The sequence below is a fragment of the Crinia signifera genome, chromosome 2 (assembly GCF_055691185.1).
Source record: "Crinia signifera chromosome 2, ASM5569118v1, whole genome shotgun sequence".
In the NCBI taxonomy this organism is placed as follows: Eukaryota; Metazoa; Chordata; class Amphibia; order Anura; family Myobatrachidae; genus Crinia; species Crinia signifera.
The window spans coordinates 191,898,487-191,912,621 of NC_139218.1; the positions used below are offsets into that span (position 1 = coordinate 191,898,487).

Below are 14,135 nucleotides of genomic sequence, written 5' to 3' on the forward strand. Positions count from 1 at the left end.
GCTGGCTGAGAGGCGCTACATCTGATTGTCTGACCCTTTTCACAGTGAGCAGCTTGTGTGTCCATCGGACACACACATATCTGATCACACTTGCCTGGTCCTGGCACTGCTTTGTCTGTCTGTGCTAGAGTGACCAACCATCCCGGTTTGGCCGGGACTGTCCTGATTTAGACCTCCGAAATCCCGCGTCCCGGCCAAAAACATCCCGGGTTAAATTGTTGGTGTTGCCTGGTGACGTGCTGGGCAGCTCACTGCTCTATCTGGCTGCACAGCATTAGACTTAGAGTGTGGGAGGGGAAGCTGTTACGCGGTGTGCGTCACCGCCTCCCCATCATTGGTTAGTTCGGCCGCCGCGTGACCGCGTCCCCTCCCACTCTCCCAGTAATGCTGTGCAGCCAGCCAGGGGCGGTTGCGGTCATGCAGCATTACTGTGAGCGTGGCGCCGGCGCTGCGTTAATGACCTGCTGCTGCCTGTGCTGGTGAGCCCCTGGCTTGACTGAAGGAGAAAGGTGAATGCAGTGACCCGACGGCTGCTGGAGGCTGGAGCCAGTGAGTCGACTCTGCGACTCTCTGAGACGCTCGTCAGTCTGCTCTGCGTCTGCAACGGTGTGCTGCTGAGTGTGATATGCGGCCGGGTGAGTCACTCTGGCCCTTATTCTGATTGACGCGGACTTTACCGCATACTTTCGGATCGCGTGTTTTCGGCGTCTGCGCATGCGTGGAGAACGCAACGCGCATGTGCCACGCCTTGACTCCGTACCAGTTCGGCCAAATCCCGTCCAAAACTGTTCCCCGCAATCAGTCGGGAAATATGGGCGTATTATGGGCGTCATGCGGAATGACACATGGGCGTAGTTTCAAAGTGGGCAAAACGGGGCGGAAACATGGGCGGATACGGGGGAGTACACTTATGTTGGGGGGCGTACATTCGGATAGCACTCCGAATGCACGCGATCAAAAAGGGCAGAAATGTGCGGTGTCCACAAGTGTACTATTGCTTAGCGGACACCACTCGTTCATGCGGTAGGCGAACGTACGCCTAATGACTACAAGCATTAACACCTGAACCCAATAGAATCGACTCCTTTACTCATTACTCACTAATAGGCCGCTTGTCAGTGCTTTAATTGAAACCATTGCTGCTTCAAGGAAACCTTAGTAATCCCCCACATATGCTGTACTTGTCCCACACTTAAAAACTGCTAACAATGGACATGACTAAATATTATTACTATCAATACACATGTGTATTCGACATGTACTCATGAAACCACACATTTTTGGGTAAAGTAAACAAATTTATTTGTATACATGTCACAGTCAATGCCACTGTGATGCAATGACCAAAAAATACAAAATACAAAAAAGAAACAACATGGCAGGAATGTAGCAAAATAAATAATAATACAAAACAAATATAATTGCACACAGATGGACTCCAGCACCTCCTATGAGCCACTGCACATGCAGCCAGTGGGAAATGAGGATGCTGCTGGCCCTTCTACAGCAGGGCAACCTGCACCTGACCATTCTACAGCAGGGCAACCTACACCTGGCCCTTCTGCAGCAGGCCAACCTGCAGCTGGCTCATATGCACCATCAGCAGAATCATTTGGAACACAACCGGGGACTTCACAAGATAGTACCATGGCCATCACTTCAAGTACAGCTGACACTAATGGCAGGCAAAAGAGGGCAACAGGGGAACCAAAAAGGACATATGAAGCAAGGGCTCATCTGGTTACCCTCAGCACGTGATTGGACACAAGAAGCTGACACACACAGCACAATGGAAGATTTGGGACCACATAACGGTGGAGATTAATGCAGCCACAAGTTCATTTGCGACCACGTTTGGCCTTGGTAGGCTCCTTGGCCTGTGCAGCAGCTCTTCGGGGACGGCCAGATGCTGGGGCAGGTGGAGCAGATGATGTTGAGGGGTTGGCTGGTCTACCCCTCCTGCCAGCAGGGAGTGTTGCCGGTGGTAATGCACCAGAAACGGATGACATTAGGACCCTGTTGCTGGTAACCAGCTCCACCATAAGCTCATTATGGTGGAGGAGGAGATCATTTTGGCGGGTGGCTTGCTCGGCCAGCACCTGAGCACTTGCAGCCATGGCCTGATGTGACTCAGCCATGGCCTGCATGCTCGCAGCGATGGCCTGCTGGGTGCTGACCAAGCTCGCCAGGATCTCCTCGGTCCTATGCATCCGTTCTGATGCCAAGTCTCCCTGCTGGTTGATGTCCCCAAGCATCTGGGCCAAGGCGGCCAAATCGGCTTGGGCCGATGGCGGCTGCTGCTGCACAGGCCTACCACTGGGGCCAGGTGGCACGGACTCCTCCACCTCCTGAGCAGAGTCGGCACCAAGCGGTGGGGTGTCTGTGGAAAAAGATAAACACAATTAGGAGACATTCTAAGATAATTACTTGCACAAGTTTATGGCATGACCAATATTTACCTTCCAGAAAAGACGCAAACACTTCAGCTGGGGCCTCGCTATCCATCGTGCTCACCCCCCTGATCTCCTCAACTGATATACAGCTCTCGGCCAGCAACTCCAGGGGGGTGAGCTCTAGCCCTGATGGCATGGGCCCGGCCCCAGATGTCTGGCTGTGTTCCCACCGCTTGGTCATCTTCCTCTTCAGGTTGGTTTTGAAGTCCTGCCACCTGCAATGTAAGTTGACATATTAATACATGTCACTCCAGATGTTAGCTGTTGCAGCCATTGCTCTGTGCTACATATTACGACATGTGATTAATGTCCGAAAGATAATATTACATGCAACTATGATATCCACCGTTACAATACACATTCACAATCACCCTACTCTACCTCTCACCGAAATAACATGGCAATAATGTATGTGTATCGCAACAACCTCACGGGCCATTTGCAAAATCCATCTAAGCATCAATTCAATCATTACTTGGCTATTACTGGGCACATGTATCACAAAACAACTTGCCTCTTCTTCACATGGTCCGTCTCACGAACTTGTGGCGCTACTTCATTAATCTCTGCCGTTATCTGTTCCCAAATCTTCCATCTGCGTGTGTGTGTCAGCTTCTCCAATGGACACTCAATCCAATCACGTGCTCGGGGAACCAGGATGGCAAGCTCCTGTGCTTCATATGCCTTATTTTTTTTGGGTGGTTCCTCTGTTGCCCTGGCTCTCCCCTTGCCACGTCCTTGGCCACGCCCCCTGTCACGTGTCGCTGCACTTGAAGTGCTGGCCATGGTACTACCTTGTGAAGTCCCCGGTTGTGTTCCAATCAATTCTGCTGATGGTGCATATGAGCCAGCTGCAGGTTGGCCTGCTGCAGAAGGGCCAGGTGTAGGTTGCCCTGCTGTAGAATGGTCAGGTGCAGGTTGCCCTGCTGTAGAAGGGCCAGCAGCCTCCTCATTACCCACTGCCCGCATGTGCAGTGGCACATAGGTGGTGCTGGAGTCCATCTGGTCAAATAGTTGCTGCAGATCTGGGTCCAGCTCTGGTTGTGATCCAGACATGTTAGCAACAACATGGTCACCTTCTAATACACCTTTATATACTGTTTGTGTATCCTGTTTGGCGGACATCAGCGGCAGCTGCGTTCCGTGCGTGAGCGTACGTCGCTGTTTTTTCGCGCCGCATACGGTGGCGGAAATTCCATTGTGTAAAACCTGGCGAAAGTTCTACATGAAATACTGGGCACCAATGCTAACATTGCATAGAATCTTCTGATACACCTGTGACTATTGCACAATACACATGCTATTTGCTAGCATGACATGACATTTGAGTCATGACTACTGTGGTATTGTTGCGTTTGATTGCAAGCTAAAAGTAGCCCAATCCCTTAGATAATCCAGCCCACAAGTCATGCAATACTCATCTCTACTATTATAGACCACACATGTGAGAGGCCTATAAATAGTGACTTGCTGCTAGAATCATTTGTCTACAGATCTGGACTTGTCAGGGTCTAAGGTAAGCTCTTCCATGCTCCTTGTAGATATGATATCCATTAACAATGTAAGTGTATGAATGTATGCACCATTGCCTCACTGACTACAGATTGTTGGGTCAGCAAAGTGCGTGTAGCATTATTGCAACATGTCACATGTTCACTATTTCACTCACAGGTCTTAAACCTGTGTGGGTTCATCTATTGCAGGACAACATGTCCCAGCAATAGATGAAATGTCTCATAGTACATGATGTCGGCAAAAAATGCTGACACCTTTATCTGAGTGTTTGGGACGGTGTGTATTGAGTTCATATTATTGTGTCATCATTATAGAGTCAAATGGATCTGAGGGATTTCACGGGGCGGCCATCTATTGTACGTATTGAAGGCTACAAATCTATTTGTAGTGGGATATGGCCATTATGTGCATAGGTGCATCAGTATTTATGTTCATTTCTTGATAGGTTGCTGAAGCAATGATGCGCTACATGGAGAGGAGGCTAAGGGCACTTGCGGCTCTCCCCACTCGTCGGCCAAGGAGGCCAGGACGTGCTAGAATCTATCGCACACGGGTGACTCTGTTTGCTATGCCCGATGATGAGGTACTTACTAGGTACCGGTTACCGCCACATGTCATTCTGGATCTGCTCACCTTAATTCAGAGCGATCTGGAACCTCTACACGGGATCACGACAGCAATTCCGCCTCACACACAGCTGCTGGCGGTGTTGCATTTCTGCGCCTCAGGATCATTCCAACAAGTAGTGGCAGTACTTGCTGGAATATCTCAGCTGGCCTTCTGCCGAATCCTGAGGCGTGTGACGTCGGCCATGTTCAGGCGCAAGGGGCACTTCATGGCCATGACATTTGCCACCGAGACCCTGCGCAGAAGCCAGCAGGCCTTCCATCAAATTGCTGGCTTCCCTAATGTGATAGGGGCTGTGGATGGCACCCATGTACCATTTGTGCCTCCATCTCGAAGTGAGAAGATATATAGGAACCGCAAATTGTTCCACTCACTGAACGTGATGGTGGTATGTGGCCCATCCATGGAAATTCTCGCCTTCAACTCGAAGTTTCCCGGAAGTGCCCATGACTCTCATGTCATCCGACAAACCGGGATATGGCAAAGACTCCAAGAGCTGGAAGGCCGTGATGCGTGGGTTCTGGGTGACTCCGGTTACCCATGTACGCCCTGGCTACTTACGCCGTACAGCTACCCAGCACCGGGCCCACAGGAGGCATTCAATCGGGCGCATGTTGCCACCAGGCAAGTGGTGGAGCGCTCAATTGGCCTTTTAAAAGGTCGATTTAGAGTGCTCCACCGCACTGGTGGTGACTTACAATATGCGCCTCAAATGGTGTCGAGGATCGTGGGCCTGTGTATATTTTTCCACAACATTGCTGTGCGGCGTGAGATACCCTTTGATGAGTGGGAGGTACCATCTGAGCCGCAAGATCCGCCCATGCGCCCATCCCGCGCCCCTGAATGCCGGAGGGGATACCAGCTGCGGGACTCTGTGGCGCAAAGATACTTCAGGTACATGTTATCGAGTTGACAGAACACACCAATTGTAGTCAAAATCAGCCCTTCAAATAAGTACAGTGTGTTAGTTGTCAGTGTTACAAAACTAAAATTAGCCAGCCTGCCCTCCTAATGGCAAAGAAATAGGAGATATTTATCATATGTGCTTAGTTTTGGGGGAAGTTCAATATAGGTGCTAATTATTATACCTTGTACAAGGGATCTTATGTGTTTGTTATATCTTCATTATTGTAGTTGATACTATCCCTGATGACTGGTGAGTACATTGATTTATTCTCTAATGTGTTGGGGATTTTTTCCTGTGTTGATGTATGATTTGTTTGCAGATATATATATATATATATATATATATATATATATATATATATATATATATATATATATATATATATATATATATATATATATATGATATTTGAATTTATTCACATGTTTCAACATTTCAAGGAGCAGGCAGGCAGGGCTGGTGTATAATGCTGGTCTCAGGATACCTGCAAGTATGTGTATGTGTCTTTGACACATAAATGTACGCATACACATAGATGCATAGAGTAAGTAATGCTAACTACAGCTATGCGTTGCTAAGCTATAGCACGCGTTGCTTGGCGGAGCCAGGCGTCATTGGATTTGCTAAGTGCATACACACTGTGTTTTATATATATCAGATTTGTTCATTGCCATACATCAGCACTACCGTTTTTAAGGCATGCGAATTTGTCACCATTTGTGTTGGCGCAGAGACGCTGTTCATGTAAAGATGAACAATAAAGTTATTAACACAAATAACTGTGATCAACCAATGCCACCACCTGATTGGTTGATAGATGCCATTGTTAACATGGCGGAGACACGAAGGGCAGACCCCTTTACACATGCGGAGCTGAGGGTTCTGGTCTCCGTCATGGAGACAAGGCTGGGCCGTGCGGGGCCCTTTATAACTAACCGCCATAAGCGGAGGGCATATGCTGCGGCAGGGCGCCGTATTTACGCCCGCACTCGGGTGCGGAGGTCCCTCGGGCAGCTCGAGAGGCGGTGGTCGGACCTCCGCAGGCGCCAGCCCCAGCTATTGCAGCAAATCAGGGGCGAAATTGCTGAATGTGAGTATTTTAGCTATGAAATTTCGCACTTACAACATAGCATATATAAACAATAACATGTGTCTCATGATAAGTGGGTGTCCATGGGTTTAAAAGTCCATAGACTGTTATGTGTGCTTCTTCCTGGTTAACATGCAGTCATGTGGCTTTTATATGTAATGACATAGCATTCATGATTCTGATGCATACAATGTGCCAGATCTAATATGTGTTACACATTGATAAATGCCAGGGTTGTAATGTTTGAACTAATTACTAACAATCACATAATAATTTAAATGTCTCATTTTTGAGTCCATTAACAGTAAGGAGCTACTTGCCTGCATCGTTTGCCATCATTATCACCCTTCCATGTATGTCTTGTTATGGATTAATACATGTGCCCCAATGACCCGACATTGACCATGATTTTTTTTTCTACCACACAGCACGAGCCCGAGGCCGACAGGCCCGTGAAGAGGCCGAGGCAGCCCTGGCCCAGGACGAGGCCCAACACCCAGAGGAGGAGGTGGCGGCAAGGGTGGAGGAGGAGGAAGTGGAGGAGGAGGAGATGGTGGAGGAGATGGTGGAGGAGGTGGTGGAGGAGGAGAAGGTGCCTGAGGAGGTGGTGGTGGAGGAGGTGGAAGAGGAGGAGGTGTTGGTGGCGGAGGAGGAGGTGGAGGAGGAGGAGGTGGTGGTGGTGGAGGAGGAGGTGGAGGAGGAGGAGGTGGAGGAGGAGGTGCTTGTGGCGGAGGAGGTGGACGTGGTGATGGTGGCAGAGGAGCTGGCGGAGGAGGGGGCTGAGGAGGCCACGGTTGCCCCAGAGGAGTCTGATTCAGAGGGGGAGGAGGCGTGCCAAGCCCCGGAGTCCCAGCAGATCGGTATGTTTACATAATGCATCATTCATGAAGTAGTTGTACTGGTATTTGTTATGTAGCACTGGTGATTAAAAATTGTGTGCCAATACTATTCATATAGACCCCAAAGTGGGTAGCTACAGATACAGGTACGGGTTAGATGGGGTGTCCAATGCATCCCTTTCATCCAGGACACCTCTCAATTACACAGGTTTGTGGGATGGGTTGGAGCTCCATTTTGACTGCCACATAACCGTTGTAGTTAAACAGGATCCTGGAGTAAAGGGATGAGTGGATCATTTGTGGATTAAATTCACCTGCTGCAATCGTAGATTATGACCCATCAAATAGTGGAATCTATATTGTTGGTGAATGTTATTTATAAACTCTAGGATGTATGCTATAAATGGAGTATGGGCCGGCCTACCTTGGAATGGAGTCAGAAGTTGCCAGTGTCCCAGGAGCCTCCTCTACCTAAACACCCCCTGTAGTTCAGATTGTTTTTTTGCCGTCACAGAATTGTAGGTTGGTTTAGACAGAATTATGATTTTGAGGATGTGTACTGTGCATTCCTGACATTTGCATAACTCCCATGCCACGAACCATCACTGAACTTAGACTGAGCAGATTGTGACAAGTTCTTATTGACGGAGGCCATGACATGCTTGTCATTGGTTAGTCATGGGTGGGTTGTGACTGAGAAAAAACACTATGACTGTTATGTCTTCTGCAGAGTAAAGGGTAGAGGGAAAAAAAGACAGTATGTAGTAAATAAGTTTGCATGTATGTATATATGTATGTGTCATATCTATTTATCTATGTGTGTCTCTATCTCTCTACATAGATAGATATATATATATATATATACACACACATGTCACCTAGCATTTGTGGAATTTATGTCGCAGTATGTGAAATGTATGCATGAATAACATGACTAATTTTTGCCCCTTTGACATGCCCACAGATGACACCACACCGGCAGATGAGGGGGTGCGTGGGGCCCTCCTGCGGGCGGAGCACCACTTGAGGCTCCTGCTAGCCGACCTGCAGGACCTCAAAGATCTGCTTATTTAATTTATGTTTTGATATTTTTTTATTTATATGTTAATTGTTTTTTCTAATAAATTCTTTATGCAAGTTCACAGTTGTTGGTTTTCTTTGCACATTAAACAGTATATGTGTAGATTGTTTATAATCTTTTACACAGGGTCTAATACAAACCATTGCACTTAAATTGCTGTAAGGGTTAATGTGTGCAATGCATGTGTTAGGCATGCTTGTAAGGATATATTGGCATCTAATTGATTCCAATTCCAAATAAGCAGTTTTTTATGAGGATAGGTAATTGAATAAGTGGGTCATGTGATGTCTTGCAGAAGATACTTAATAGTGGGTTGTTTGGCGTAAATACTCCGCTTACGGGCGGTAGCACCGCTTGGCTCCCGGTCGGATGCGGTATTTCCGAGCATACTCTGTAATACTCTGTAATACCGTGCAGAATCGGAGTGTTTCTCCCGCACACGCATGGTTTGTATGTCGACCGTAAACACGCCCTGTTCTTAAAGAGTGAGTCCGTCCGAATGCGGAGGACACGTGGGCGTTTCTACGGACGATGGCCGCACGCGGCAAAACACCGTGGCGTGCGGACCGCTCCGTAAGAATGCGGGAATATCCGCACCGATCTGAATAAGGGCCTCTGTGAGGGGGAGGGGGGGAGGGAGAGGGGGGGTGTCGAGCCCGCAACCCCCTGTCCCGGGTTGGCCCTATGGAAAGTTGGTCACCCTAGTCTGTGCCTCCGTAGGAAATCACAATGAGCCATGTGAATTCTACAGCTGAATTTGGCATCATTAAAACAGAGCTCACTGCAATTTTTTTTCACATTTCTTTTTTCAGTATATTTAGAAAGAATGCATTTCCTGTTATAAGTACTAAAATAAATGCAAATTACAGGGTTTAGAGCTATTTTTCACAAAAACTGCTTCAATAACCCTTTACTACATTCAGGGGATACTAGAAAAATTGCGTGAAAACACCCTTTTCCCCCAAAAAAATTGTAAAAAAATAAATTTAATAAGTCGGTCCCTTAGTCACCAAACATTTCTTATGCGTACAAGTCAGAAGAAGACACTGTCATGCCTAGTGTAATATTAACCTCAATAACATAAATTTCCAGCCATTTCCAGATAGTTTTGACCACTTTACAGCTCACAATGTTGTTTTCATTCAATTTAGGCCAAGGTCTGCAGCAAACTGACTGGTTATTAACACACAGAACTTCTGACAGTATCAGTATGGTGTATTGGGGTACAGCACACACAAACAATAATGTAGAGCAAAATTTTTTTTTTTTTTTTTATGCGAAGCTTGTATAACACTGCGTGGAGGCAGAACAATCACACACGGAACTTCAGACAGTATAGTATATGGTGTATTGGGGTGCAGTACACAGAAACAATAAAGAAGAGCAAAATTATTTTTTGGTTTTATTTATTAATTGTTTTTATGCGCAGCTTGTCCAAGACTGCGTGGAGGCAGAACACACGTAATTTCTGACAGTATCAGTATGGTGTATTGGGATGCAGTGCAGCACACCACAAACACCACAATGTAAAATAATTGAAAAGCTGACTTACAGCCTGCCTGTGTACTGTACCCGACTACACTGGTTGTCAGCCACTGCCCTCTTTCCGCACTGACACACTGACTGACACAGCCTGCCTAACATGACCAGTACACTGACACAGCCTGCATAAACCCACTGCACAAAGCAGCAAACCCCCCGCACAAACCCCCTGCACGCTACAAACCCCCTGCACAAAGTAACCCCTGCACAAACCCCGTGCACAAACCAAATCTCCTTCACTACCCTCCTGCACAAACCCCCTGCACGCCTCAAACCCCCTGCACAAGTAACCCCTGCACAACTTTGCACAAGTAGTAGAATATAGTAGATCTTTACAAAACAACAACCCCCCCCCCCCACCCACTGCAGAGCTGTGCGCTGCTTGGGCAGCGTGGAGAGAAATGCCCACTGCATTCTCCGAATTCTCAAGTAGCTGATCTGGCGCAAGATTACGACATTCGGCTGTGCTCCGGTTTCTGAGCAAAGCAGGAAACTCACGAACGCGGCTCGTGGCGCGCTCGAGGGGCGCTGTTCGGAGTGGTTCGGATTCCACGGAATCGGAACCGCTCATCTCTAGTTACAATGTAAAATGCATGTTTTAGTAGTGGCTGCTGTATCATTCCACACACCCCAGATCCAGTTACATTTATACACTTAATATTATACCCCTTTTACACCCAAATCCTGGATCCGACCCGGTATTTGAAACTCAGGTTCCAAGCCAGGTCAGACCAGATCGGATTTCCACTGTTTACACTATTATGCTGACCCGCAGTGTAAACAGGGGCAGCGCTTGGAGATGACATAATCTCCAAGTGCCAGGACTGCCGATAACCCCTACGAGACCGCCGATCGTCGCACTGGGGGCAAGCCCAGCACCAAGGTAAGCTGCTGGACTGCCCCCTGCCCCTGTGCACCCCCCAGCCCCCATCCATGCGGTGAATGGTTGCCACATACAGGCATCCATTCATCTCCTGCCCGCCTCTGCTGCTGTATGCAGAGTACAGCAGACAGCAGCGGAGGCTGTGTGTGCCCCCCGCCAACCTCTATTTTAACCGCAGGATGCTGCGGTCCGGAGGTTGGGCTTCCCCTACTGCTGTAAACGGGAGCTGGGTCGGATGACCCGGTGTACCCGTTTACACTGTCCTCTACCCAGGTCCTACCCGTGTTCTACCCTGGTCAGGATCTGGGTAGAAGTCCTGTGTAAAGGGACATGGGTTAACCCCTTTTACACTGCCACTGACCCGGGTCCACGAGGGAAAACCTTGTGTTTTTGCGGCGGTGTAAAAGGGGTATAAATTTCATGTCAAGGAATGTCAGTTAGCTGCTCTTCCATAAAATATCATACCACATTTTTGATGCCCCATTATACATACTAAAAGTGAGAACTACTGTATTGTACCCCTGACAACCACCGTCTGGATAGTAATTGTTTTTACTGATTGGTAGGTTTTCCTAATACATAATTTATAGTGGCAGCTCTGTATCTTTAATTGCACTGACAAATGTCATACTTCTTCTACATTTATACACTACGGGCTTGAATCAAGTGCAGTTGTAAAACTCATACAGTAGTTGCTGCTTACTTGAAAGCATCAGCAGCGATGCTCAGACATGGTAAGCAAGAAGCATCTAGTATCTAGTATAAGTAGATGCCCAGGGCCATCTTATAATATGGGTTTAATGGGCAGCTGTCCAAGAACTCCCCGTTTCTAGGGATTTTCGAGCTGGGGTAGAATGGGTTGTCTGACACCTGAGCTTCTTGGATGCAGCATTGGATCACTCTGTGCACTAACTTCTATTATACCCAGTCTAGATACAGGGAATAAATAGTGCACCAAACGTGCTGGCTTGGAAAAAGGGAGCATGGGGTCACTGAGAGGGGATGTGTCCTTGACGGGAGGGTGTGACCTCATGACCTAACCTGCTTTTTTTTCCACTCGGGGTGTCTGAGAGATGTGGGCTGCCCCCGGGGATGGCATAGGCTGCAGTGTCGGCTCCTACACAGTGACAAGAGACAAATGCTGCAGTGTAGCACTGTTACAGTGTAGCACCGAGCTCCTGTCACTGAGCAGGAGCCAAAGTTTTAGTGTCATCCCCCATTCCACCCCTCTTGTGATGGCACTGACTGTGTGACACTGTATTCAACCATTGGCTGGTTGAGCAACCATAAAGTTACTGACATTGCAGCTCCATTGCTGATGGCAAGAAATCTCAGTTGGAAGATGGAGATCCTGGCTTTGGCACTCACACAATATGGGTGCAACATGCTGCCCCATAATTGGGTGCCATTGCGTCCTGTACTGCACCTACCCCCTGACCAATGTTCCCTCTAATTTTACGAAGGCTGTGTGCGGCAAAAGATTTAGCTGTGCAACTTTGGAAGGAAATTAAAAATTTTGTGCTTCACTTATATATAACTGGAAAATGACGTTCAGCATTTGTGTTAACTTTACTTCAAAATGATATTAAACATTTAAACATTCAAAACACAGCACACAATGTAGTTAATGGGTGATACACACATTAATTGAGTCCAGAACTGCAAAAAGGGACCACTGCTGCTTTGTGCGCTCTGTTGTAATGTCTGTGCGCACGCTCGTCGAGTTGTGTGCGCGCGCACGTGTGCACAGCTTAGAGGGAACACTGCCCCTGACACCACACAAGTTAGAAATACTATTAGCAGAACAATGTAACAGTCCTGTGCTCACCAATCCGGCTGTAGTTGTTGATCTCAAAACAGAAATTGTTGTTCTTGCTTATTTCAACTGAATATGCAATAAAGAGAAATGTGCTTATTGCCTGTAAAAAAACAAATAATAAAAAAGACAAGTTTAGTAGTGAATATAAGTGGCACATTTACGGAGTGGGATGTTCTAACATCAGCCGCCCCTTACCGCCCCCCCCCCCCCCCCTCCGTTGGCTACAACATCGCCACTAATGTCATGTGCTCTAACATCACCCACCCCTTACTGTACCCCTCTGCCAACTACCACATCACCACTAATCTCATATGCTCTAACATCAGCCGCCCCTTACTGCCCCCCCACCCTCTGTCGGCTACCACACCACCACTAATCTCATATGCTCTAACATCAGCCGCCCCTTACTGCTGCCCCCCTCTGCCGGCTACTAAACCGCCACTAATCGTATACTAACATCAGCCACCCCTTACTGCCCCCCCCCTTCTCTGCCGGCTACCACACCACCACTAATCTCATATGCTCTAACATCAGCTGCCCCTTACTGCTGCCCCCCTCTGTCAGCTACCAAACTGCCACTAATCTCATACAGGTTGAGTATCCCGTATCCAAAATGCTCGGGACCAGGAGAATTTTGGATAACGGATTATTCCGTATTTCGGAATATTTTAATATTTCAATGATGTATTTTGAAGTATCTTGCATTTATGCTGTATAAACACATAATATACACACAAATATATTTTATTACCACATAAAATACACACAAACATATTTTAATTGTTCAAAAAACAAGGTTTCAAAACGTGAAACAAAATGTGTGTACTATCTCAGCACTGAATTTGAATGCCAAGCAATCATTGTCTTGCACATATACCGTGCCAGTTACATATCATGTCCCCAGTGATGCTGTTACATATGTCCCCAGTGAGTTTTTAGCAAAAAAATAATTTTTTTTCACTTTCTGGAATGTCCGTATTTCGGAATAATTCGGATAACGGATATTTGGATACGGGATACTCGACCTGTACTAACATCAGCCACCCCTTACTGCCCCCCTCCGCCGGCTACCATTCTCATATGCTCTAACAAATGCGATTAGTAAAGCAAAGAATAACTCTAAGAGCTGTCCTTTGTGTTGCAGCCGTGGGGCATGCTGGAAAGGATCCGTGCCACACAGTGCTGTGGAGAGAAGCCCATAAGCTTCTATAGGATATCACCATCAAAAGCTGGCGATTCCCTATGCAGCGCTGACCTGGTGTGCGGGCTTTAGAGCATGCGAAAATGAAGTAAAAACACCAATGACGGGGTTTCTACTGCATTATCGCTTTAGAGCATCTCCCCCACAATCTGTTATGTCCACAACATGATGGAGTGTG

General features: G+C 47.4%; 1 protein-coding gene across 1 annotated transcript in view; it reads right to left on the reverse strand.

Moving 5' to 3' along the window:
- LOC146058470 (uncharacterized) overlaps positions 1-14,135 on the reverse strand; it is a 61,052-nt gene that overhangs the window by 1,155 nt on the left and 45,762 nt on the right. The window contains exon 4 of the mRNA XM_083170761.1: positions 12,766-12,856. Coding sequence (XP_083026887.1) covers positions 12,766-12,856 — 91 coding nt within the window. The remainder of the gene's footprint in view (positions 1-12,765; positions 12,857-14,135) is intronic.